At 45.6% G+C, this 27,516-nt stretch overlaps 1 protein-coding gene across 1 annotated transcript in view; it reads right to left on the bottom strand.

Moving 5' to 3' along the window:
- LOC119448915 (MAM and LDL-receptor class A domain-containing protein 1-like) overlaps positions 1-27,516 on the bottom strand; it is a 465,143-nt gene that overhangs the window by 21,956 nt on the left and 415,671 nt on the right. Inside the window, exons 53-57 of the mRNA XM_049666559.1 lie at positions 21,335-21,445; positions 18,410-18,660; positions 12,488-12,719; positions 8,589-8,711; positions 461-597 (exon numbers count right to left, since the gene is read on the bottom strand). Of these exons, the coding sequence (XP_049522516.1) occupies positions 461-597; positions 8,589-8,711; positions 12,488-12,719; positions 18,410-18,660; positions 21,335-21,445 (854 nt within the window). The remainder of the gene's footprint in view (positions 1-460; positions 598-8,588; positions 8,712-12,487; positions 12,720-18,409; positions 18,661-21,334; positions 21,446-27,516) is intronic.

Here is a 27,516-nt window from a genome sequence, read left to right as displayed (position 1 = left end):
AGACGTTATGGGCCTCCTATTTTTTACATGCGAGAAAATTTCGTACATTAGGCATATGATTACAGGAAATGTAAAGCATCACATTTCCTTTCAACACAAGAGTAGCTTGAGTCCATTCGAGGTGCATAAGCAACAGCTTAGCAAGCTCACACAGTGCATAAAATAGAATGAGTGTGTTGTACTTACTCGCCAGGTTTTTCAAGTCCATGCGACATTCTATGTTTATATAGAAACACTTTTGGTAGGAGCCTATTTTACACTTCACTTTACGAAGGCGAGTGAAAGTAGTAACGAACATTAGAATAGAGCAGCTCAAGTCGTTAAATATTTAATTTATTACTATCTTGCAATAAATGAGCACACCAATTTATTGTCATAATATCATCGAAAGTATTTCTTGATCTTACAGTCACTCTTCTTACCTCTCGTACTGTGTGCATAGAAAACAACTGGCACCTACCGAGAATATATCAGGCAAATCGTCCCGCTCCACATAAAGCAGAGTCCAGTCAATGGAGCTTGTGGAATAAACAGTCGTATGGTCGCCAGAAAGGGATCCGGATGGCTCAACAAACGTGACGTTCAGCCAGGCTTTGGCTAAAAGCGAACAAGAAAGAAAAACAAGCAGTATGGTTTATTAAAAAGTTACACGTGATCCATATCTTGAAAGGCACATTACACAGGCAAACATTAGCCGAAATATAAAATTCCGTTGAACTTTTTTTTGGCCTCCTATTTATTGGACTACCAATAATGCTGCACTAATGACACCTCACAGTAACTCTTGACGTAAAGATCGTGGAGACGCATGCGCGCCTCTAGCATAACACAGCCATCACGAGTGTTCTCTCAAACGGTTTTTCAATGGAAAATTTCATTCATCCAATCCCTATATTATGTGCGAGCGACACCGCTTCCAACGATTTACACAAACGATATTTGTGCGGTGACCAGCAGTGTGTGTGTGTGTGTGTTTGTGTCCGAGTGCATACGTGAACAAATTACGACCCGTTTGAAGTGGATTAAATAATCTACTAATTGCCTGCCAACTTCACCCGTTTCTGTGGGAAATCTCACAAGGTATCTATACATTTCACTTTTATTGCGATAGCAAATATAGAAACGCTCGAGATGCTATCGCACCGTTGGCCCCGCCTCCACCCTTATGCTGTCACCTCATATTTTTTTTCAGCTGTGTTAGGGGATGAATCTCATTTACTGGCTCATTCAGCACTAAATTCTTGGCAGTACATGAGCAAAGACTGCGCACACGTTTCTTTTGGTTTTACCTTATGGGGCTTCAACAATGTCATGCATCAGAAACGTTATTATAATACGCACCGACCAACTTATGGCAACAGCTAGTCGAGGGCTTTCCCGGGCAATCCAGAATTACCACTATATTGTATCAATCGATTTCTTGCTAATCCTAATCCTGTGAAAATTCTAAATTCCCAAACACGTCCCATGACCTCATCCTGTGCCTTCGCTTACTGCGTTCCGCTTCCCTTGGTACTCATTTTGCTACTCTAATACATCGATGGTACACCTACATCACAACACCTGTTAGACTTACTTCTAAGACAGAAAAGCATCTACTCTCGACCCCATATGGCCTCCTTCCTGTATATTTCCATTACATCTGCGGTTTTCAACGAACAGTAAGAAAGAACATTATATCAGCTGTTTTCTATGGCATGTGATGAACTGCCATTAGGAAAGCTCTGCATTTCTTTATTTTCGGTAGCCGCTTGATTGAGAACTTGAAATTCCTTACGTATCATTTCCAATACATAAATTAAATTGATTTACAATAGGGTTTTATGGAATATAAGTTATAGTAATACAGTTTGTATTTTTCTTGTGTGTCAGATAACAAAAGAACTCATATTTGATTGCGATAATTTCATGTGACTAGATATCGTTATAAGGTGACATTAAAAGTTATACGGTATGCGATAGTGACACGTATACATGTTTATCTTTCACCGGTGGCCGCTTTCCACCGGCTAACAAATGTTGAACGTTATCGCTCGGCGCAGGACGCGCCTGTATCGGAAGTTTCTAGAACGTTATCGATGCTTCTTTTCATTGCCTGTTTACACCGACGCTTATGTTAACTGATTGCATGACCGACGCGAATTGTCTAGAACTTTCTGGAAGACACGCGGGCATCAGGGATTAATCTAGAACCTTCGATGACTCAGGTATAAAAGCCGACGCGTTTCGCCGCTGATCAGATTTTCGACTATCGCCGACTGTGTTCGCCGCTATCGTTATGCTTTTAGTGTAGCTTCCTTTGGTGGGCACAGGTTCGCCCAATAAACAACCAGTTTCGTCATACGCAGTTTTGCGACTGTTTTCTTTACAGTCACTACTACGTGACATCTGGTGGAGGTGCTAGTGCGTTCATGCAGTGAACGCCCCCGCAAAGTCGCGATCCAAGCCCCAAACCGGAGGACAACGCCAACGTCGCCAAGGACCATCGAGCAAGCCGTAGGCAGCAAGGACTTCTCCCGGAGTACGGACTTCTTCCCGAGAAGACCGCAGCGAACAAGGCCAAGTCAACGACCCCAGTGGCCGTCCCAGCGTCCCCCATCCTGCTGCAACAACCTCGGAAGCCACCGACCATTTCGTGGATCATCGGCTGAAGACCCTGAAACCTGGCTGGAGACATATGAGAGGACCACGACGTTCAACTAATGGAGCGACGACGACAAGCTGCGCCATGTCTATTTTTCGTTGGATGACGCTGCTAGGACCTGGTTTGAGAACAGAGAGACCACCCTGGTAACATGGGACCTTTTTCGTGAGAACTTCGTGAGGACCTTCACGAGCGTCGTACGAAAGGAAAGGGCAGAGGTTCTCTTAGAAACCAGAGTGCAATTGCCGAACGAGAGCATCGCGATCTTCACCGAGGAGATGTCTCGCCTCTTCCGCCACGCCGACCCCGACATGTCTGAAGAAAAGAAAGTTCGGTTCTTGATGCGGGGTGTCAAAGAGCAACTATTCACCGGATTGATGCGCAACCCGCCCAAGACTGTCGCCGAATTTCTTTCCGAGGCCACAACCATCGAGAAGACGCTTGAAATGCGCGCCAGGCAATACAACCGCCGTGCCCTGACCAACTACGCCGATGCTCAAGCACTAGGCGCCGACGACCTGTGCGAGACCACCAGAGCAGTTTCGCGAGGAGCTGCAGAAGCTCTTTCCCGGGTCGCATCCTCAAGTGGCATCTATCCCCGACGTCGTCAAAGAAGAAGTTCAGCGCTCACTTGGAGATCCCGATGTGCAGCCGCAATCGCCACAACCCCAGCCGGAAGCGCTGACCTACGCCGCCGTTGCCTGTCGTCAAGGCCCCCCTTCACGCTCGCGCCAGGGCGCCGTAACGCCGCAGTTCCGTCGTACACCGCCGCCGCCGCCGCAAGCACGCCCGCCCGTCGCCCAGCGTAGCTACCCAAGAAAGACAGACATTTGGCGCGCCCCCGACCACCGCCCGCTCTGCTTCACTGCGGGGAAGCCGGCCATGTCTACCGCCGATGCCCATACCGCGAGATGGGCCTACGAGTGTTCGCCGTCAACGCGCCGCGTCCACAGCTTGGCGAGCGACCACGTGACAACGCCGACTACCTCGCCGGAGCCCAGTGGCAACCACGACGACCCTCACACTCGCCGTCACCGGGCCGCTACATCTCGCCGCATCGCCGTCAGTACACCGGTCCCACCCGGGGCTGATCTCCGAGCCCTTACCCGGGAAACTAAAGGCAGCAACCGATGGAGGTGCGGTTGCTGTACGACGCAATGCCGACGATCCTCCGCCGCCGACGACGACGACGATTCGTGAATCATCACGACGAGATATCAGCATGCCGCCTAGCAACAGCCTTGACAGCACTTCGCCGCAGAAATAAGACCTTCCGACGCAACGTAGCAGCAGCAGAGCAAGCCGACACAGCCGTGATCCGACGCCACGAATTAACCGCAACGCCAGACGCCGGTCTACCGATCTAGACGTGCTCATCGATGGTCATAACGTCACCGCTCTCGTCGACACTGGCGCCGACTATTCCGTCTTCAGTGGCGCGTTCGCCGCCAAGTTGAAGAAGGTGAAAACAGCCTGGCAAGGACCGATATCCGGACAGCGGGAGGCCACCTAATAACGCCGACTGGAATCTGCACAGCGCGAGTCACGGTAAACAACCGCACTTACCCGGCGAGTTTCGTAATCCTGCAGCACTGCTCCAGGGATGTCATCCTAGGCATGGACTTTCTAATTCAACACGGTGCAGTCATCGACTTAAGGTCCAGTCGATAACGCTTTCAACGCACAGCGCGATACCACCGGCTACAAGCATAAGTTACCATGCTTTGAATGTGCTTGAAGAACAAGTCACCGTTCCGCCTCGCTCCAGCGTAATGATTTCCGTCGGTACCGAACTGCCTGCAGTCATCGAGGGCGTCATCGAGGGCGATCATCACTTACTGCTCTACCGTGAAATTTGCGTCGCTAGAGGCATAGCTGAGCTACGTGCAGGGAAAGCAAGGGTGATGCTCACGAACTTCAGCCACGAATACAAGACATAAAGGCACCACGGTCGCCTACATCGACGAAATAGTACAAGCCAGCAGTGCTTTCGCCTTCACGGATTCCAGTGCACCCGCAACGACGACTATAATACCTGAACCAACTTTCGACGTCAATCAGAACCTTCCCAGCCATAAGAAAGAACAACTAAAAGCTCTGCTCCTGCAATACAAGGACTGCTTCTCGTCGTCTTCAAAAGTTCGACAAACCCCTGTCGCCAAGCACCGCATCATAACCGACGAAAATGTCCGCCCACTGCGTCAGAGCCAGTACCGAGTTTCGGCGCGCGAACGCTAGGCCATAAGGCAACAAGTCGATGAAATGCTACGCGACGACATCATCCAGCCGTCCAAAAGTCCGTGGGCGTCCCCCGTGGTGTTAGTGAAGAAGAAGGATAGAACCCTACGTTTCTGCGTCGATTATCGTCGCCTCAACAAGATCACGAAGAAGGACGTATACCCCCTCCCATGGATTGACGACGCCTTGGATCTACTATACAACGCAAAGTATTTTTAGTCGATGGACTTCAAAACCGGCTACTGGCAAATCGAAGTCGACGAGATGGACCGGGAGAAGACGGCCTTTATAACAGCAGACGGACTGTTCGAGTTCAAGGTCATGCCGTTTGGTATTTGCTCGGCACCTGCGACTTTCCAACGCGTCATGGATACAGTGCTGGCAGGCTTGAAGTGGCAGACTTGCCTCGGTCTATTTGGACGACGTCGTTGTGTTTGCCTCAAGCTTCGAAGAACACCTGCGGCGCCTTGAAACATTTCTTCAAGCAATCAAAACCTACGGACTCACGTTAAAGCCAGAAAAGTGCCGCTTCGCATATGAGGAGCTCTTGTTTTTGGGCCACGTCATCAACAAGTCTGGAGTGCGCCCCGACCCTCAGAAAACTGCGGCCATCTCCAACTTTCCTCTGCCCGCTGACAAGAAGGCAGTGCGTAGATTTCTTGGACTGTGCTCCTATTACAGGCGCTTGGTCAAGGATTTTTCACGGATCGCTGAGCCACTGACGTATCTCACGAAGGCCGACGTCGAGTTCAAGTGGGAGACGCCGAAATTCGAAGCATTTGAAGAACTGAAGCGGACGCCTGCAATCGCCGCCCATACTTACGCATTTCGACGAAAACGCCGATACCGAAGTCCACACCGACGCAAGCAGCGTAGGACTCGGCGCCGTGCTTGTGCAGAGGATTGATGGACTAGAAAGGGTTGTAAGTTACGCTAGCCGGTCGCTATCGAAGGCGGAAGCAAATTATTCCACAACAGAAAAGGAGTGCCTCGCCATCATCTGGGCTACATCAAAGTTTCGCCCCTACCACTATGGCAGGCCCTTCAAAGTTGGCAGGCCCAACACAAGGCGTGGCCCCGCCACGCCTTGTGTTGGCTAGCTAACTTGAAGGATCCTTCAGGTCGCCTCGCACGATGGAGTCTGAGACTTCAAGCATTCGACATCACCGTCGTCGACAAGTCCGGCCGAAAGGACTGTGACGCCGACTGCTTGTCTCGCGCCCCCGTCGAACCACCGCCACAGGACGACCAGGATGACGACACTTTCTCGGGACCCATCAGTGCCGACGATTTTGCCGAACAGCGAGCCGACCCGGAAGTAAGGAGCCTTGTAGACTACCTGGAAGGCAAGACAGTCATTGTGCCGAAGGTGTTCAGGCGAGGATTGGCGTCGTTTTTCTTGCAAAACTACATTCTCCTAAAGAAGAACTTCTCGCCTCTCCGAGCCAACTACCTCCGCGTAGTACCCTCAGCATTGCGTCCAGAGGTTCTGCAAGCTCTCCATGACGACCCAACGGCTGGACACCTCGGTTTTTCCCGCACGCTCGCGAGGATAGAAGAAAAATACTACTGGCCTCGCCTCTCTGCCGACGTCGCCCATTACGTAAGGACATGCCGAGACTGTCAGCGACGCAAAACACCGCCGACAAGGCCAGCCGGGCTTCTACAGCCGATCGAGCCACCTCGCCGACCGGTCCATCAGATCTGGATGGACTTACTGGGGCCTTTTCCGACGTCGACTTCCGGGAATAAATGGATCGTCGTAGCTACGAACTACCTCACCCGCTACGCCGAAACAAAAGCCTTACTCAAAGACAGTGCCACCGAGGTAGCCCGATTCTTCGTTGAGAACATCCTCCTGCGTCATGGTGCCCCGGAAGTCCTCATCACCGACAGAGGTACGGCCTTCACGGCTGAACCAACTCAAGCCATCCTGCGCTACAGCCAGACAAGCCATCGCCGGACCACCGCCTACCACCCGCAGACGAATGGCCTCACCGAGCGCCTGAATAAGACCATCGCCGACATGTTGGCAATGTACGTCGACGTCGAACACAAGACGTGGGATGCCATCCTTCCGTACGTGACCTTCGCATACAACACGGCCATGCAAGAAACGACGCACATGGCGCCGTTCAACCTGGTCTACGGAAGGAAACCAGCAACGACGCTTGACGCCATGCTACCGGATGTCTCCGACGAAGAAAATCTCGACGTTGCCACCTATTTGCAGAGTGCCGAAGAAGGTCGACAGCTCGCCCGCTTGCGCATCAAGAACCAGCAGAGAACCGACAGCCGACATTACAATCTTCGACGACGCTACGTCGAGTACCAGCCCGGAGACCGTGTTTGGGTCTGGACTCCGATACGCCGACGAGGACTTAGCGAGAAACTCTTACGTTGCTATTTCGGACCATATAAGATCATCCGACGTATTGGCGCACTGGACTATGAGGTGCCAGACGGCATTTCGCAATCACAGCGGCGCCGCGCACGACCCGAAGTCATCCATGTGGTGCGTCTTAAGCCTTTCTACGCCCGCTGACGAACTTAGGTACTTTGTTACATTATTTATTTTTATTTATTACGCGTGGTTTTGTTTTCGCTTTCACATCTGTTTGTAGCATCGGGACGATGTTTTTTAAGGGGAGGGTATTGACACGTATACATGTTTATCTTTCACCGGTGGCCGCTTTCCACCGGCTAACAAATGTTAAACGTTATCGCTCGGCGCAGGACGCGCCCGTATCGGAAGTTTCTAGAGCATTATCGATGCTTCTTTCCATTGCCTGTTTTCACCGACGCTTATGTTATCTGATTGCATGACCGACGCGAATTGTCTAGAACTTTCTGGAAGACACGCGGACATCAGGAATTAATCTAGAACCTTCGATGACTCAGGTATAAAAGCCGACGCGTTTCGCCGCTGATCAGATTTTCGACTATCGCCGACTGTGTTCGCCGCTATCGTTGTGCTTTGAGTGTAGCTTGCTTTTGTGGGCACAGGTTCGCCCAATAAACAACCAGTTTCGTCATACCCAGTTTTTCGACTGTTTTCTTTACCGTCACTACTACGTGACAATAGTTTGATGTGCAGTTATGTATATAGGCAATAGTAGCCGTATAAGATGCATACGTTGCGGCTAAATAATAGGTGACTTGATATATCTTTGTTTCTTTGATTCTGTCACGCACGCTCTCCTCAGACATTTTAATCCCGCATGCCTTTCCTCATGCGGAGTAGCATGTAGGCGATTATGCGCACGCGCGCAGAAAAAAATCTCTCTTTATTGAGAGAGAAAGCTAGTTTATCAGAATGCATTATTTCTCTCTCTGAGAATAGTTTCCTAAAACAAAAATTTAACTGGTGTGGTCCTGGCGCGAGCTAAGCTTTTTTGAAGGCACAGCAAGGACAGATTATCACAAATATATTGCAAGATTTCTGCCACTTCTTTACAAGTCGAGATTAAAACAGGAAAAAGGGTAGTCATGATGGCTGGTGCATACCAGCATATAAACTTGCTCAGTCATGATTGATGTAGTGACTGACCCTTTGTTTAGCCGAGGTACAGATGAAGTAAAAGTGATTTAATACCTTTATAAATAACAAGACGCGAACAAGCAGATAGTGCAAAAAAATCAACAGATTAGTCGCCACATTTTGAATTCCTACGCATGCTTGGACAACAAAATCCTCTAAACTTACTTCCTTTCTGCATGTGGTAGTAAAGCTGGAAACACACGACGGGACCCAAAGCAAGGGTCTGGCTCTGCAAAATGCCACGCTGTATTGCAGCCTGGTCCTCAGAGTCCAGAAGCAGGTAGTATCCTGGAATATAAGTTCACGGTCAACACAGTTTATAGGAAGAGTGAAACCTATTATAGATTCTAAAAATTATCCAGTCTTCAGCACCACTATAGTGACAGAAGAGTGTCGCGTCCTTAGTGCGAATAATACCCTAAGTGTTGAGTTTAAAGTATTCAATCTACATTGCACACAACCGAGCTCAGTATTTCAAAATAGCCGAGATGTGCTTCTCAACAAGCCATACTAAACACTGCTGTTTCAGCATAGTTATTGCGAAAATTTTACCGTACAAATTTGTTGTTGTTTTTTGAACAATTTCGATTCAGTTCACCTTCAAACGTTTAACCTAATTATCACTACGACACCTTTGAAGTAAATTATTTAAATCACAATATTCTTTTAGTTTGTGTTTCCCATAACTTAATCAGCAGCAGTGGATTTGTTGCTGTGGTGGCTGCTGCACGATGCAATGTTGTCGCTTCGATGCCCGGACCCGTTAAACTGGACATCAATATTAAAGCCCTCATGTGCGGAATTTAGAATAAATTTCGAATGCACGTTAGAGCATAGCTATAAATGAAGTACCAGCACTACATGAAGACATAATCGATGTGCTTCGAATAAGCCTTTTCATGTAACTTCCACGTTGTTTTAGTATCTTTAACCTCACTGTCAACTAGTTGTTCTTTTAGGCAGCGTATTATACAGCATGTTATTGCACCTAGCTGTAAGGTTACCAACCACAATACTAAATGAGAAAGGTTGGAAGGAATATTGCTAGTTTTAGCAATTATAATACAAATGCTTTGTCTTATGGGGATGTGAAGAAGATACGTTACCGTTTTTATTCACTTCTTTAGTTAATTGACTTTATATAACTTTATGACTTTAGATAAGTGAATCGTCGTTGGTAAATATCGCAACTCTATCACGTCAGCTCGATCACTTGAAGGGGCGAGCGTTGCTTATATGGTAGCTCACAATAAACGGAGTGACATAGACAGGAGCGCCGATGCTCAACCTTGCAATGCATAAGCGATAAGAAGCTGAGCAGCATTGCACTATGCCCTCTGCTTCTGGTCACCTCCTCCCTTGTTCGTGGCTGTCCAAAGCACTCTCCAGCCTTTTCTCTTTCCCTAGCTGGTAAAGCCAAATATGTGCACCTCATGGCGTTCATGTCACCAAGCGAACGCGTCGGAAACCTTTTCAGCTATCAAAATAGTAGGGAGCCACATGGAGCACGTTTGCCGTTGTCGCCCCGAGAAGCCGTATCGGTGTGACTTTCGGTTGTGAGTGCATCCAGTAAACTTATAACCAGGGCCGGTATTTTGTAGCGATGCCTTTCTGGTAATAATGCCTTTTCGCGCATATCGCGCTTTGTCAGTTGTCAGGAGCGACCATCCACTCGCGTTATCAACGGGATCAGCCAGCCGTGAGTGGTGGATGATAAGACTAGTACTAGAATAAGTCATAAGGCATCGCCACAAAATCGCGGCCCAGTTTATTTCCAAGAGTGAACAAGTCTTGTGCGGTCGACGTTACCCATCGCACTTCTGCTAGCAGCGATAAAGGTGATAATAGCGCGTCGTTTGAGTGCAGCAGCAGAGAAATATTGGCGTTGATGGCACTTGCGGTCACTTAGCTAATCGAAGTAGAAAGCCGGATGAAATGCTCAGTGCTTGGTCCCACTCTGGAACTACAATTATGGCTCTGACTTGAATAAAATTGCACATTTTTGTCAAGCGGAGTTCCAGTATAAAACAAGTGTATTGATGTTCGTGAGAACCTGCAGCGTACCGTCACTAGATTTGGGACGCTGCCACAAGTCGCTGAATTAAGTGGGGTAATGTATGCTCTACAGACCTGAAACCTTTAATTGAAGCTGGATTTGTTAGTCCTATGATGGCTTATGCTGGCTGAAGCATGCCACGACATAGGCCAGAACAAGCCGTAAATCTAAATTTAATAATGCAGACAAGATACGAAAACACGAACAAATAATCAAAGCTATACATCCCATTTTTTCTCAGTGACGTACTGAATGAGGGGAAAGTGAGGGGAAATTCCTTACAGCTTTTGATTTTTGTTTATTCTTACGAAACGTAACTTAACTAGAAACATACCTGCTTACCAAATCCGATTGTTTAACAGCTGTTACCTTGTCCCAGGCAGTTACTCTACAAAATTTACATTAATAAATAGGAACGAGATATCCCGCGAACATCGGTAGGCGACAAGCGGACACAGTAAGCAAGCGCATAACGCCACGCGGGCAACAGTGTTACGCGCACATGGTTTTACAACAAGTGATTAGTCAACAAATAGCGCACTTTGCTTTGTGACACGCCTCACCATTCATAGACAGCTACAGGCGACACAGCTCTAGGTGCTAATAAGACATTTCCACGTCACCTATAATTTCAGCCACAACGAAGCTGGTTGGCCTGGACACAAGATTGGAACGCCTTATCAGACAAATCAGCGCTCTTGTTTATCTTACTCCGTGTTATCGTATGTACGTCGACCAGTTAAAATGGTTTCCCTAATAACCTAATTAATTATTAACTTCGCGCCACATGTATATAAGCTGTATTGAGGTCCTGCCATAACGAAGGCATTTCTGCAATGGGTGGCGAAGTGAATGAGTTGGAACCTACGTATAGTAAAAGCATGCAAGACACATCACACAAACACCGAAAAAAAATACATCTTTATTTACCAGGAGTTCTACGCATTGAACGAGGTTATATAAATAGGCCCTGTATAGGTCTGTTGCGAAAAGCATTGATCGTTTTGTTGAAACTCGTCAACGCTGTAAAGTAATGCAGTCCTTATAAATGTACAATAGACCACCAATGCATTTCGTCAATGATATCAAGGACTGTTTTCTTTACGCAGATGTTAAGCACAGGAACTTGAAGTGATCAACCGATGTTACTTCATTACCACGCGGAAGTCATTTCTGCCTCTTCAACTTGTCGATCTGATATGACAGAATGGCGCTTCCTATAGGAAGCGCAATTTTTTCATATACCCTCGCGAATAATAAAGCAACACTAAAGAACAACGCTGTATTGAAGATACTATTGAAGAATTGATACGATTAGGTGGATGTACCTTTTTCCATTTAGGAGTGAGAAGTGTGTCCTCAATTCGTAATGGATAAACAAGTTTTGCTGGGTACTGTTAAAATTTACCGACTGCGCATCGGCAGCCTATACGTGCCTGGAACCAGTAAAGCTGTGTCACCCGCGTCCGACAAGTATGATTTGCGTTTTGCATGGATACCTTCGAACAATCCCCGCAACAGTGTTGTCAACGTAAAGAATTACTTAAAACATGAAAATTTTCAAGGGTAGTTACAAAATTATCTGCGCTGACTGCAGCGTCTGCTACATAAGTGAAACCCGGCAAATTGTCGAGATCACTGAAAGAAGTACTGTCGTGCCTTCAATAACATCTATTTATCGCACTGGTACACTATGCACACAAAGAGGTTATTACTCTGAATGCGATATCATGAACTGGACGGAGGGCACCTTGCCCCAGACCTATATCTAATTATTACGTCACGTACAGCATACTTAAACTGACGACGTCTGTATGTCTACTGGATTCCGAACAACGAAGAAATACGGGTTCCGGAAATGCATTTAAATTTTGACTATGTCATACACCAGAAGCCTTTGTGTTTTTTAATATGCTACCAGACAAGACACGTTCTTGTAAGACCCCTAACTATCTGAAGTAACAGTACATCTACCCTTTGTTATGTTCCTCCCAGTGATAATTCTCACCGTCACTAGTGCCCCTTGTGTGGTCTTTCTCCAGCCGGCTCAGGAAAGAGACAGTGGGGCCCTTGTGTCGGTACCACTGTGCGTAGGCGAGGCCCTTGTTGTTGTACCAGTTACACATATCTTCCTCAAATGAACAGCTGCCTGGTGGTGGACAAGGCGCCTCACTCAGGCCAATGTCATCCACAGCTACAGCAGTGCCAGGGTCGCCGGAGGCTACCCCTTCGAACACCGTCTGCATTGAAGAAAAACATTTTGGCTGCACAGTGGATGCAATTCTGTTTATCGGAAAGATATATGGCCTATATTGGGGGAATAAAAATGGATACTATATTTGGGAATAAAATGATACTCAATCAATTATTCATTAATTTATTTATAGCGGCCAGGAACAACACCGCGTTCTGAGCGCTGATGCACTGACAAAAAAGAACAAAAATGTAGAAATGTAACACAACTACAACTAAAGTTATGGGAGAAAAATCAGATAAAAAACAAAAACAAAAAACAGACTGCATAAACTGGTTAGCAATAAGCAAAAATACAGCATTACACACAATTGCGCGACGTAGTACACATACGGAAGGAGAGAAAAACAATGTGGAGATCATAGAGAGGAGTCAAGCTAGAAAGAAGGCTCAAAAGAAAGTGCGAAGCTCAGAGCAGAAACAAGACAACAACTTTTGAAAGATATCATGATGAAGGAAATTACAGTATACAGACTTTGCACTTTGTGGGGAGGCGAGTGTCCACTGAAATAGGCAGGAACATGAAACAGCCTCGGCACCCTGGTAGGGTATTCTTCTGCGGAGCCCGCAGAGAAAGAGAAGCAAGTTGATCCGAACGTGTAATATTTCCAGGAATGATTTTGTAGAAAAAGAGCATTTCGGTGCGACTACGTCTGCAGCTAAATGACATGACGTAGATAATTATTCAAACATGAAAAGTTGTTTTATCCTCATAAGCTTTTTCTGTACACGCTAAGTGAGTATGGGAGGCTCAATGGGAGGCGTATATATGGATATGAACAATTTGAGGAAGGGAAGTGGGTTGCAGAATGCTCTTGTAAGGGAAGTGGGGTACAGAATGCTCTTGTAAGCCTCGTGACAGAACCGAGCGTGTGCAGGCCTCAAGATGCTACATATAGTAATATAAATAGTAACAATCAATCAAATATTCAATCAATCGAATAATAAATCAATCAATAATTTATTACATGCGCCCAGGAATAACCTCAAGGCTGAGTGCTAGAGTACGCACACATTAAACCGCATACAAATTACAGCAATTTGCAAAAAGGTGATAAGAACGACCTTATGAACTATCGTCCAATCTCAAGTCTGCCAGTCTTTTCAAAAGGTTTTGAGAAAATAATTTTGACGCGTTTAATTTCATTTACTGATCTCTACAACATGTTAACTGACTCACAATTAATACGGGTTCAGAAAAGCTAAATCTACTGAGCTGGCACTGCTCACTCAAAAAGAACTAATACTTGAAATGTTTGAAACTCAGAGCTTGGTCCTTGGCGTCTTTCTAGATTTCACAAAAGCATTCGATCATATTAAACACAACGTACTCATTCAATAATTGCCGCACTATGGCATTCGAGGGAAAGCTGTGTCACTTACTTCTTCGTACCTACAGCATCGGTCGCAGTTTGTCACGATTAATGGTAACTCTTCTTCAGTAAAGCCAGTTAATTTATGTGTTCCAAGGGGACTCATTTTGGGTCCTTTTCTCTTTGGTCTTTACATTAACGATATTGTTAACATTGATCATACGGCCAAGCATATATTATACGCTGACGATACTAGCCTATTTTTTGCCGGCCCGGATGTCGCGTGCCTGTCTTTTCGCGCAAACGAAACACTTCGTCGCATTAACTTATGGGCGACAAATATTGAATTAAAGCTAAACATTAGTAAAACTAAGACCGTTTTGTTTAACCCACGAAACAAATTCTGCGAACACCCCCGACTATGGCTAAACAATTTCGAAATAGAAGTTGTAGAAAGTTTTAAAACGCTTGGCGTAATTTTCTCAAATAATTTGTCCTGGGATGCTCAAATTAATTACCTGTCGAAAAAGCTGTCCAAGAAAATTGGTCTTATGCGTCGACATTGCGCTACGTTCCCTCTTTCGGTTAATAATATTCTGTACAATGCTCTATTTTCTTCCACGCTAAACTTCATTGCACTAGTTTGGGGAACAACAACAAAAGAAAATATAAAGAAACTTCTTTCACTTCAGAAGCGTGCAATACGCCTAGTTTTTAAAGCTCTTTACTTAAGTCACACAGAGGACATGTTCAAAAAGTTTAAGAATGTTAGCGTACAATGTATGTACAATTTCAGACTACTTCGGCAACATAAGCTGGAAAAAAATAAGAAAAATTACCTTCTGAAATCACTGGCGAGGTTGACAAAAAGTTGCCCGACATACCACACACGCTATCCCGAAAAATGGAAAGTTGGCAAATGCCGCACGACCTATGGTAAGCAAATGCTAAGGTACACTTTACCTAACTTGTTAAATGAGTTGGCCAAAAATAGCACAGATGTAGAAATGATCTCTTTTAATGAGCTTCGAAGGTTATACGTATGTACCTTTTACCTTTTTGTTTTACCTTTTTGTTGAAACACTAATTGTGTTTCTCGATTTCCTCCATTTCTCATTCAGTGAATTTCTCGCAATGTTTTTGTATATATTTATGGAATTTCTTTATGCACGCATTTGCCCACTGTTTGCATTCTTGTACAGTTTTCTGAAGTTTTTTGCGTTTTCTGCATATTGATTTTCTTGTGTACATGTATGGGAATTATACCACTGTATGCCATGCCCTGGTGCACGGACCCAGTCAAGCCTTTTCAGTCTTTTTGTCCGTGCTCCAAACATCTTAGAGATATTGAATAAGGCTGAATTGAATTGAAATATAAAAAGCCACAAATGAATATAAACGAAATATTAAAAAAAAAAATATACACAAAATGCGCAACCAAGGAATATTACGAGAAAACAAATAAAGGGAATAAAAAGAGCAATTACTAAAAGAAGAGCGTGCATACAACAAAACCGAAGCTAAATAAAAAAAGGAGGAGAACAGCGTTGAACAAGGCATTAATCTACCTCGGAAAAGAATGAGTGAGTGATGAAAAATATTGAGAACACGAAAATAAAAGTTAGAAAGACCGAGTATTCTGGGGATGGTTGCGTGTTGGTGATGACAGGCAGGAATATGGAAAGATCTATGTTCGATGGTTACCTTGCACGGAATACGAAGCATGATACAATTAAGGAGTTCGGGAAAGATGAGGATACCATGAAGGAGTTAAAAAAACAGAAAGTTAGCGTGTTTATGTCAGCAGCGTAGTAAGGGTAGGGACAATATTTCAACAGGGCTCGAAAAAGGTCGTAGTAACAATAACAGAATAGCAATAGTAAGTGTGGTAATAATAATACGAATTGCTTTAGTTAACATGCAAACACGCTATGGAACAACATTGTGAGGAAGCTTTAGCTCGGGCACAATTCCAACGCGGCCTATTAAAATACATGTAAAACGCAGAAACGCTTTTCTGAGATAACCCCTGGACCAATTTTAGCTTTATTTATGCATTCGATACAGAAAGTTATTCTAGTGACTGTTGGAAGCGGTATTTCGATTTACGGCCAGAGTGCTTTTAAACAAATTTTCTAAAATTAAAAATTAAAAAAAAAATAGAAGCACGAAGTTTACAGATTAATAGCTCTGTTTTAAAAACACATATCGCGGTTCTGTGAACGGCCTCAACTAGATCTTTTACAGCGGACAAATTCGACATGTCAATTTATATCTTACGTGAATTTGTTACGTTGTGTACATGGGTTGCAAAATCTGTATTTAAATATTATTACATTTTTGAGATTCATGTGTGACATATCAATTTTGTCCGCTTTAGAAGTACCATCAGGCGCAATTCATAGAATTTTGACACCATTTTTCATTGCTACATTACAACTTGATAGCTTTGTTTTCAGAAAACTTGCAATTATTGACAATGTTTTAATAAAAATCGACGACCGAAATGGAAAATTCGAGACAAACAGTCGCTAGAATATGAGTTTTTTTTATGTGCAACAAAGCTCGTCAAAATTGGTGCAGTGGTTGTCGAGAAAAGCGAATTCTTCTTTTGCAGGTATTTAGATAGGATGACCTGAGCTAAAGCTTCCTCTTAAGGTGTAACCATTGCCGCACAAGTACAGTAAGAGAAAATTAAGTCATATGCAATTACTTTCAATGTAGATTATCGTGAAACAAAAGATGCAGCAAAAAACAACAAAAAGTCCCATTGAACACAAGAAAAAGAATCAAACAAAAGTAGGAATACAGTTATAAAAATAAACACTTGGGGGCCATTAAAAAGCGAAGTTCACAGCGCAACCACACAAAAAAAAAGACTTGCACATTGTCGCGAAATGACTACGATTTAACACTGTAAATCCTGAAACAAGCCAATGTCACCGGTTTATGAGGTTTTATCAAGGTGGACAAAGTAAGTGTTATAAACATTGTTTGTTGTATGCCCTGTTGGATGATTGTTGAAAGAGGCAGCAACGTTGAATGCTCTATGTTGCCTGGCAGTGTTACGCAGAAATCGAAGATGAGGCAGATGATCAGATTCGGAGCAGGTGAGCACACAATGAATGATAATTATAATCTCTATAAGAATAATGTAGATGACTAAAAGTGGAGCAATTGCATTCTGTGTTGCACTGCAAGGAGCTGCGAAGATACCAAAACACCTTTCGCACTATTAAAGAAAAGCTGCTTTCGACCTATTTTTTCCACTTGTCCACTCTGCATAGAAGTGCTTATGCGTGCAAGAGTGCACATCAAATAGTATCCCAAAATATGCCACATAGCCCTGTAATGCCAAACGCGTCACAAGCTAGAGTGTCTTGGTAAATGAAAAATCTGATTTAAGCTCTGGAAGAAACCTATAGCCTATTGTAGCATTTTAAAGCGAAGCTTTTTTGCGCACCTTTCTTCGGGAAGCTCTCATTGCGAGTTTTCATCTGTGAATAATTAATGTACTGAGTCTATAATTATATTCACTGTTATTTATAATTAACGAAAATTGGGCTATAACTGAAATAAGATTTCAGTGTTCTTTTCTTGGTCAATTGAATTCTCAATGACCAAAAATGAAGTGAACAAGTCATTATAATTCCTTTGATGTGGAACTGTTTTGGGGCCTAACACGGATAATAGAATGGTAATTATGTACAGCTTTGTATGCTATTGATTGTGCTGACGTACTCTCAATATATCGTTACTCTAAAGCTACGGCAAGGACGGTGGAAGAGGAGAATGAAGTGCGCTTGTCTTGGTGGCGGCTTGGTGTCGGTGCGGCCCCTTTTCATCAATTCGTCTGTTGAATAAACACATCCCATCGTAACAGTTTTGGTGGAGGTGCGGGGTTTGTAGCTGAAGATGACTGGAGACCGCACCTCCATTGGTCGCGCCGCCTAGTTTCCCTGCGGCGGTGACGTGAGATGCCGTCGCGGAGATGGAGGCCTGCGCTGGCGTGAAGGCGGCGGCGTCAAGCTCCGCACAGAAGCTGGTGAGTCGCTACGGTAATCCGCCTGGTAGAGCGTCCTGCTATCAGAATCAGAGGACCATCATGACTCATCACGTGCCGGTTGCCCCGCCGATAAAACGTGCGCGGTCGCTCATACGACGGTGGTGACGTGCGTGGGCGATGAGGACAAAATCGGTCGGCGCGGCCCCTTTTCATCAATTCGTCTGTTAAATAAACGTACCCCATCGTAACAATATGTCTAAATGCGGACGTTCTATGTCATTAGAAAATTTTGGGATCAAACACGGGGCACTGTGACCACTCGCTCAGAACTAAGGGCCAGAGAAAGTGAAACACTCACGACAACGTCTCCTTGATGGCTGGTCAGGTTGACAGCGGCAGAGTACCAGATCTTCAAAGGGGCATTAGTTGCTGTTTGGGACCATAGGGACACCTCGCTGTTCTGGTCCAGCACCCGGGTGACGTTAAGAGTCTCAGCCACCGTGCCGGAGAGAAAGAACCAGAAGCGGAGACATCTGTCCTGTGTGGCATCGTACCAACCCGGCGGGCTTAGCATGCGGCCACCAGGAGACTTGGCCACGGCAAAGCTGCCTGCACGTTTTCCAACCACATAGTGTATTAGAACAAAACTGAGAAACGTTTCTGCAAGAAGGAAGCTGAGTCGGTACAGCGCAATTATTCTATTTCAGTGATATTCCTTTTCGTGTTTCATAATAGTCCTAGGGAAAACACGGGGAATGCGGGAGATGTAAATTCAAGACATTGAGCAATACGAGAACATGGTGAGAGCAGGCTCCTGCTCTCACCTTGTTCTCGTGTTGCTCAACGTTATAATAATCATAGTGGATTTCCGGTCGCGTTAACAGCGGGATCGGCCAGCCGTGCACCGGGAATGATAAGAATGAAATAGGATCGAGCAAAATGAATCCTTACGTTATGCCGCTCCCGTTCTACTACACGTGCGATCATAGTAATCCATCCATCAGAGCAATGAAATAACCTAAAGAGGCCACGGGATCAAGATTCAACAAATTATTGCTATGTTGGCAAGCTAAAACTCAAAACAGATTATTCTTAGGAGATATAAGCACATATGCAATAACGTAAGGAACCCCAGGTAGTCAATATTATTGGAGTGTCCACCACTAAGGTGCGCCTCATAAATACATTGTACTTTTGATAAGTAAAACCCCAAGAGAGAGAGAGAGAGAGAAGCAAGAAGAGAAAAGGCAGGGAGGTCAAGCGGACGAGCGTCCGGCTTGCTACCCTACACCGGGTTCGCAGCCCTCCCACGTTCACTCAGTGCACGTTGGAGGATGTCGAGGAGCACTATAAGCGGTCTCTCAAACCTGTGTACTTCAAGTACTGTTCTAGCGCACCAATCACTAAACCTTGTATTTGTTTGGTAAAGCTGGGTTCACGCGACGGGACGGATTCACATGACACTACGCATACAAGTGTGGCGTGGCTGAGCTCGAACGTATCATATCGCAAACAGCTCGTCAGCGGCGTCCTTTTTGTGCGACGTGATTGGGCGGCACTAAGGCATGTCATGCATGCTCGTCTGCAGCCTGATTCGGCGATCCGCCCCGGCTTGTGAATCCAGTTTAACTGGTATTTAGGACATAATACGCCCACTGTAGGGCCGTCGTTACCTGTAGGATCAGCCCCACGGCACGACCAGTTATAATAAAGGAAGAATGGACGAACGAAATCGAGCGCTACGGAAGGCACGCTGAGCTGTATTCGGCTAAATTTCCATTTCATTTTCCTACCGTCTTGCTTTTTGTCATTGGCTCGTATATAAGTCGCTACTGCTGCATTTTCTTATCAGTGGAGTTGGCCACGCAGCGCCCCAAGTGTGCAGGAAACACTAAATTCTAGGCAAGCTTGATGTGATTGGAAGTTTCAATGTGCATTTCGCGAATAACAAAAGCCACTATTTCACACAATAAAATCTTTTTTTTTTTCAGGACTGTCTGTTACATGTGTAAAATAACAGAGGGCCGTGCTGTGACAGTTCATAAAACATCAATTCAGAAAGTAGAACGGTATCGCGATATTTGCCTACAAGGCAGGGAAAACAAATTCATGGTCGGCGAATTTTTTTCTGAAAGCTTCGGCCACTTATTAAGAAGCAGAATCAAGCCGAAGGCAAATGTGCTTCGTTGCATATAACAGTGATTAACACTTCTATCATGAGTCTCAAATCTGCAATAATGGATGCTTCCTTGCGATGAAATATCTTCAATTAGCGGAAACAAATTAATGAATTAAGTACTAATTAGATTATTGAGTAAAATCTTGAAGCTACCAAGATTACATATGTATCCTCAGCCTCGAGGAGAACTCCGAAATCATTCATTCGAAATAAAAAAAATTGTTTATGGCCAGGCATCTTCCAGCCTATTCGAAAATTGTTTTGTGTGTGAGCTCGTTTGACGCACATAAGATTATTTACAGCAGGTAACAATGGACATTACTCCCAGCAATGTGCCGTGTGGCTTCATTCCTGTGGTCTATGTCGATCGTTTCTGATGGATAAAAATTTGCGCTGGCTTTGCTATCGCAAACACCAGTGACTAGCGGAGCTGTGGATGGCTTTCTGTTAGCTCTATCTTGGCATTATATAAGCTTTTATCTCGGCTTTTACCTTAGCATTTACTTTACTTGAGTACCCAGGGTTCAAATCTCGCCTCGCCAAGAAAGTTAATATTTTCTCTCTCTCTCTCTCTCTATTTCTTTCTTTCTCTGTCTTTCTTTCTCTCTCCTTCTTTCTCTTTGTGTCTCTTTTTTGTCTTTCTTTCTCTCTATTTCTCGCTCTCATTTTCTCTTTCTCTCGTCCATAGCAAGTTGTGTTGCAATTGTCGGTACAATGCAACCATATGGTTCCCATAAATGCATGTTCTGCAAGCGTGGGTGTACAGGGCAGTGGTTATGACGCTCGGCTTTGGAGCGTGGGCACCTGGGTTCGAATCCCGCCACGCCAAGAAAGTTCATTTTATTTTACTTATTTATTTGCTTCTCTCACTCTCTGTCTGTCTGTCTGTCTGTCTCTCTTTCTTTCTCTGCACCTCCTCTTCTCCTACGCTCTGCTTTCAGTCTCTCCCAGCTCGGCGATACTGCGCAAGACTAGACCAACCTAGCGAGCCTTTAACAGTTCCGCTGTAAAAGGTTGCAGCCTGGGTAGCCTACTCAAGTAGTGCTGGTAGATTGATGAGTCAATGGATACCCTTTTAATTAGGTGGCAAGTGACACATCTAACCTGAAGGTGCTCTCATGCTGTGGTCGTCCAGAGGCAATGCGGCACTGTTGCCTTTCGTCAGTTCCCAGTTGCGAAGCTGCCAGCCGCATGTGCCTGACTCGAACGTGCATTCTGTGGAGAGATCAGGGCAAACACTGATAATGAATCGTTATAGCTGGAATGAATGTAGTTCACAAAAGAAAACCATAGGCATTTAGCCAATGACTTGCTTGGCCGGTAGAAAAAAGTACTTCTGGTTTGTAGAACCACGGTTAAATGGTTGAAATGGCGTCCATTGGTTTAAATGAAGGACTAGTCTGTGCCAGCTATTCATAGAAATTAAAACCAGGTGAAAACCTAATGCTACATCTGCGGTGTGACGTAAAAAATAATGGAAACAATATAAGTAAAACTGGTGCACTTCACGAACATGGGCACAAAAAAAAATAATGACGCAAGAATCACTCTGCATTGTGTTTCAGTTTTCAATAGCCATGTGTTTTTTTTTTCAAGTTGGCCAATTTTAACTCAGTATTCAATACGTAAGTGGACCATAAGTATAACTTCAAACAAGATAACTGAAAAAAAAATTCTGCGCTTGTGTAGTTCAAATCCAGCGCTAATGCAGCTCCACTAACGCGAAACCTGGGGAAGTGCTAAGCTGTGATGCGCCAGCGTTGTCGCTCGACGCGTGCCTGCAGCTCGGCGTCCATGGCCCAAAGGAAGTTCCGGAGCGCGCCAACTTTTATATAGCCCTGTTCATTCTCTCCTGTCACACAGCGTGCTCTGATCGAGTTGCTGGAGTAGCGCTGGAGTGAGGAGGAACCGAGCACTTGTGCGGTAGTGGCTCCCTCTCTTGCGCTGCGCTGGTACCAGTCTGGCGTTTGGGCAACGATTTTCATGAATTTCTGCTAATTAATTCACCTTATGCTCGATTATTCCGCATTTAAGTTATTCTGAATCATGTTAATTCATTATGAGCTGGTTTGAACAAATCTACACTTCGTTTGACCCTGTTTTTGCGCGTGACCATGATGACATGAGATCACATTACACACCGACAGCCCGGGAGCCTAGGGCGCTTCGCACTTAAAAAGCTGGTTATTCCCATGTACGAAAAATTGTTACGGCGACAACAGCTAGTCTAGACCAACGATGGTGATGCTGCTCATCTGATTATGCATTGTAGCACAATAAAAAGTTTACTTAAACATTGACTTGATCACATTGACTTGATCAAAATATTATTCGATTCATGTGGTTTCATACCCCGAAGCAATAGCAGAGTATATCTCTCTGGTCTTAAGGTGCCTTAACCTTGTGCAATATATTGCACATTGCCGTGATTTTTTTCCATATTCACTCAACAGCTATAAAGAAAATATTCATTCGTGAAATGAAGTCCAGTGCATATGGAACTGTACAGAAGGGGTTTACTCATATTCTTGCCATCTGCTTTTGAAAAATTTTGACACTAAGTTGATCTAGACCTCGGTGTTGTCACAGACGGCTGAAACCACCCTTGAAGTGTTTTTCGAATTCTTTGATGCTGCGTGAATATCCCGGATGCAGCAGCACCATGGTGGTGTACTACATGTAGTTAAATCTTCATCTCTGCGTTTAGGCAATGAAATGCAGTTTTTATTATAGCAAACAAAAAGGAGATGCTTACTTCTTCCCCGTACACGAATATGCGGTTTTGACATCTGTCATGGTATTTAATTTGAAAAATGATTTTCATATGCGTAACCTACCAACAGACAATAAAAACTGGCTTGAAGAACAATTATATCCCATAGCTAGGTTTGGGCCTCAAGAGGATATCCCAGTGCTATAATGGAAGGATCTGGAACCACGAGAGAGCTTTTGCAATTCCCTTCAATGGAAAGTGGCCGCCGTGATAGGCAATCGCACCCGTGACCTCGCGCTAAGCTGTATCACCCCTTGGCCACTGAAGCAGGGTGGTACGGAAAAACACTATTACTAATGTATTGAAAAATACGTTCTTGGCCTAGTTGGCGCATTGCAGTAAATAAGTGCAATATTTCGCGGAACAGGCGGCGACAAACCGAAAATCTGAGGACACCTAAGCATTTCTTATGAGTTCTGAATGCAAAAGCATTAATGTCCAATTGAACTCCGCCTTGCGCGGTCCTTCGAGTTATGAACGCGGTGGCAAGCGAGCGCGCTGACCGCTTGGCCAACGCCTTGTAGATAGCACAAGGCTGGTGCACTTCGATCCGTGACGTCATGCTACCTTACCCGACTGCCATAGAATCTCATCGGAACGCTCCCTAAGAAACCGCGGTGATTGGGTGATGACCGCTTTTCGGCACGCCGGGCTTAGAAAAGTAAATTTCAGTCCATCTAGCGTGATATCATAAAGCCTATTTAGAAGCACAAGCGGAAAGGGCGAAAAACGCGGTGGCGGACGCTACATTGATCTCAACGGTGCAAGACCTGTCGTGGCACAGGGAATGCACAGGAGGCGCCGTCCTCCTGCGGGGCTCACTTCCCTCGCGGGGACAAACATAATCTCGCCTATTTGATAGACGGCGCATCTGCGCATGCGCGCAACATGCGCTTGAGGTGTCCATATAATTCCTATCGCAATAATAAAGCAATGACACAATAAGACAGATTGTTCCCCAATATATGGAGGACTGACATTCGTAAGCACTGAAGCAAGGTAATGCGATAATAAATCACTGCGTGACAATATATATTCCGCTCCTGTTTATTGCTGTGTTTTATTATTCCTATTTATTTGATGAATGCAGGCGCACTGGAGAAACTTTCAGCGATTGATGTTGTATTTTGATGCAAGTTTCTGTTTTCCGTCAACTCTATATACAGATGTTGCATTAGGCTTGACCTGGCAGCGACCAAAGTGCTTGAAATTAAAAGAAACAGGGGGGGGGGGGGGGGAGAGATGGCTACACTACAGTTTTGGTAAACATAATGCAGGTACCAACATAAACACCAAAACTCACATACGTTGCAGTTATTAACCTAAACATTGTACATTTTACTGCCTAATGGTAGCCAAGGTTGTTCTTCAGCAAGCATGCTAATTAACAACATTCAACGCTTCCAATATTATGCTCTCCGTTTACTTTTTTGAAGAGTATTAGCGTGACTTGGGGGAAAATCCTCAAACCAATTTGCCAAGTTGAAAATATTATTTGCAACTCGGCAGTCCTCTTGCAGTTCCATAAAGTTTAGAATCCTGCGCGTCTCTCAGAGGATATATTTGCCAACCACCCTCAGCTATTTGTCCTCGCTTGATCATTTATGAAACATCAGATGAATCGTACATCGCACATCGTCATTTGTCAGGCAAATTACACCACGAACCATGATTGAAGAGAATAATCTACCATTATACAGATGGGTACTGAATCATGTGCAAGACTGTGGCACGACTAATATATGCAAGAACAGTTGCGTCGACATACCATAAAATACTTAGTTTTTCTTGTTTGATGACTGAATATTCAATTGATATTTGCGTTAACCTTTGTTTGTGCTAATAACTTCTTGTCACCAATGATGTCCTTTGTATATTAAGGTCCCTATTCGCTCATATTTTCTTGGCACACCTGCAACCTTTATTTTTCTTGCGTTCTATTGATATTACTGTTTATGTTAGATTAGTGAAAAATATCTTTAATGTATACACACCCTCTTTATGTAATAGCATTCAATAATGACAGTTAGGCCTTATTCGAATTAAATTAACTGTGCATGTTGTGCAGTCGTCTACATATTACCTAAAGAAGCAATAATGGTGGATTTAAGTCGCTGCAGCCTATCATCCTCGAAAATATTGCCACCAGGTCATGAGCTGCGGTGAGCGCGAGCCAGTATTCAGGCAAGGAGAGAAGAAGAGGTTTTTTGTTTTTGGGGTCAGCCATCTTCCTGGCTAGTACTCGTCTCTGCCGGTGCCGTACTTATTGCTCTGAAGGCCCTTCTGTTGCACGTGACAAACTGGTGGAAGTGCTGGGTAGTCCCAGCAAATGTCCTACACGCCTCCTGGTAGCCCTGTGCCTACAGTAACAACACCTGTTCACCGGGCCAGCCGAAGAGTCCGAGGATTGCCCCCTGAGCTTGGACCTCTTCCCGAGACTACGTCAGCTACCCACCAAAGCGGTATGGAAGGCACTACTACTGCTGCTCATTATACGCTACAGAAAGTGCCAAAAGTCTTCCATGGTTCCATCCTTGAGGACGTCGAAGACTGGTTGGCTCAGTTCGAACGCGTCGCTGATTTCAATGGGAGGACCAATGCGAACAAGCTGAAGAATGTGTAGTTTAGCATGGAGGCTGGCGCTCGCACCTGGTACGAGAACCGCGAACCCTTCTCGTCGTGGAGCGACTTTTGTCGTCATCTGAGGGCAAGTTACGCCAATGCTGATCGCTGTGAACGTGCCGAGCGGGCTATTCCGTCGCGCATCCAAATGCCCAACGAAAGTGTGATGATGTACGTTGAGGACATGACGCGCCTCTTTCGTCGAGCTGACCCGGACATGGCAGAAGATAGGAAGCTCCGCCACTTAATGCGAGGGGTTAAGGAGCAGCTTTTCGCTGGCCTTGATCGGAGACCCCCGACGACTGTGGCCGAGTTCTTAACGGAAGCCACAACAATGGAAAAAGTGCTTCAGCAGCGGTCAGCAGTGTACGACCGGCAAATCAGCGTCGCGTCATCGATGGATCAGATCGGAGCTGCCGGAAGTAGCATCAACATCGACTCCCTCTGCAACCTCATCCGATCAGTGGTACGCGACGAGCTGCAAAGAATCCACTGCCCACCTCAACCTACTGCGGGATCTATATCCAGCCTCATCAGGAACGAGGTGCAGCATGCTCTGCAAGTCCCGATTGCCAGGGAGGTCACACCACCTGTGCCGACGGAGCTTCGGCGCGCATCATACGCGGAAGCTGCGAGCCGGTATATTCCTGCTTCTCTGCGCTTCGTGCGCCCCACGCCTCACGATACACTTCCATCAATGCAACCGATCCAGCACTTGGAGCACCGCCGACCACTTCAAAGAAAATCGGACGTCTGGCGCACACCGGACAGGCGACCGCTGTGCTATCACTGTGGCGAAGCCGGACATGTATACCGTGAATGCCCGTATCGCCGCCTTGGACTTCAGGGTTTTGCCGTCGACTCTCCAAGGCCAAGATTCGGCGAAAGACCAAGAGCCATTGAGGAACACCTGTCTCAAGAGCGCGCATGCCACTGCCCTTGCGACGGCAGTCACGGTCACCGTCGCCGAGACGATTTTCCCCAAATTCCCTGAGCTCCCCAGTGGCGGCGCAGGGGCGTTCGCCAAGCCCTAGACGGGAAAACTAAAGACAGCGACCTTCGGGGGCGAGGCCGCTGATAATCGACGCGAGCAAGGCCTCCCAGCGACGCGACCAGGTGCCGGCAGTGATTCGACGACAACTGAACTCGGAAGCCGACTGTCTTTGGATATACCTGTGGTGCTCGACGGTCACCGTGAAGTCAGTGCGTTATGGGACACAGGGGCTGATTACTCGATCGTGAGTCAAAACTAGCGACACACCTGAAGAAAGTAGTTACGCCTTGGTACGGAACACAAATTCGTACTGCCGGTGGACATGTAGTCACCCCACTTGGTATATGCACACTCGGAGTTGGCATTCGTGGACGTACGTTTCTCTCCAGTTGCCTTGTACTTCACGAATGTTCCCGAGACATCATCCTGGGAATCGACTTTCTACGGGAATATGGCGCTATTATCGACCTGCGAGAGCGCGCCGTGATCTTCTCGACAGAGAGAACAGCAGACAAAACCGACGACAGCCATCTCAGCACGTTTCGCGTTTATGCCGACAACGTCGCGTTACCCCCGCGTTCGAGTGTCCTCATTGATGTCGTGTGTGACAAGTTACGTGATGGTGAGGCAGTCGCTGAAGGCAACATGTCGCTCTTTCTCACACTAGGTCTCTGCGCCGCTCGCAGCCTCGTCACGCTTCGTGACGAACGTTCTAAGCTGCTTGTGACGAATTTTAGTAATGAGCACCGTCACCTTTTTCTTCGCACTGCCATCGCTCTCGCCTACCCCATAACAGAGACTGCTGAATGTTTTACGTCTGCATCACTGGACAATGCTCTCCAATCGACATCGGGGGCTGCGACGGCATCACTAGGCAAAGTAGACATTAATTCGACT

Source organism: Dermacentor silvarum, chromosome 4, assembly GCF_013339745.2.
Source record: "Dermacentor silvarum isolate Dsil-2018 chromosome 4, BIME_Dsil_1.4, whole genome shotgun sequence".
In the NCBI taxonomy this organism is placed as follows: domain Eukaryota; kingdom Metazoa; phylum Arthropoda; class Arachnida; order Ixodida; family Ixodidae; genus Dermacentor; species Dermacentor silvarum.
This window is presented reverse-complemented; position numbering and strand designations above follow the sequence as displayed.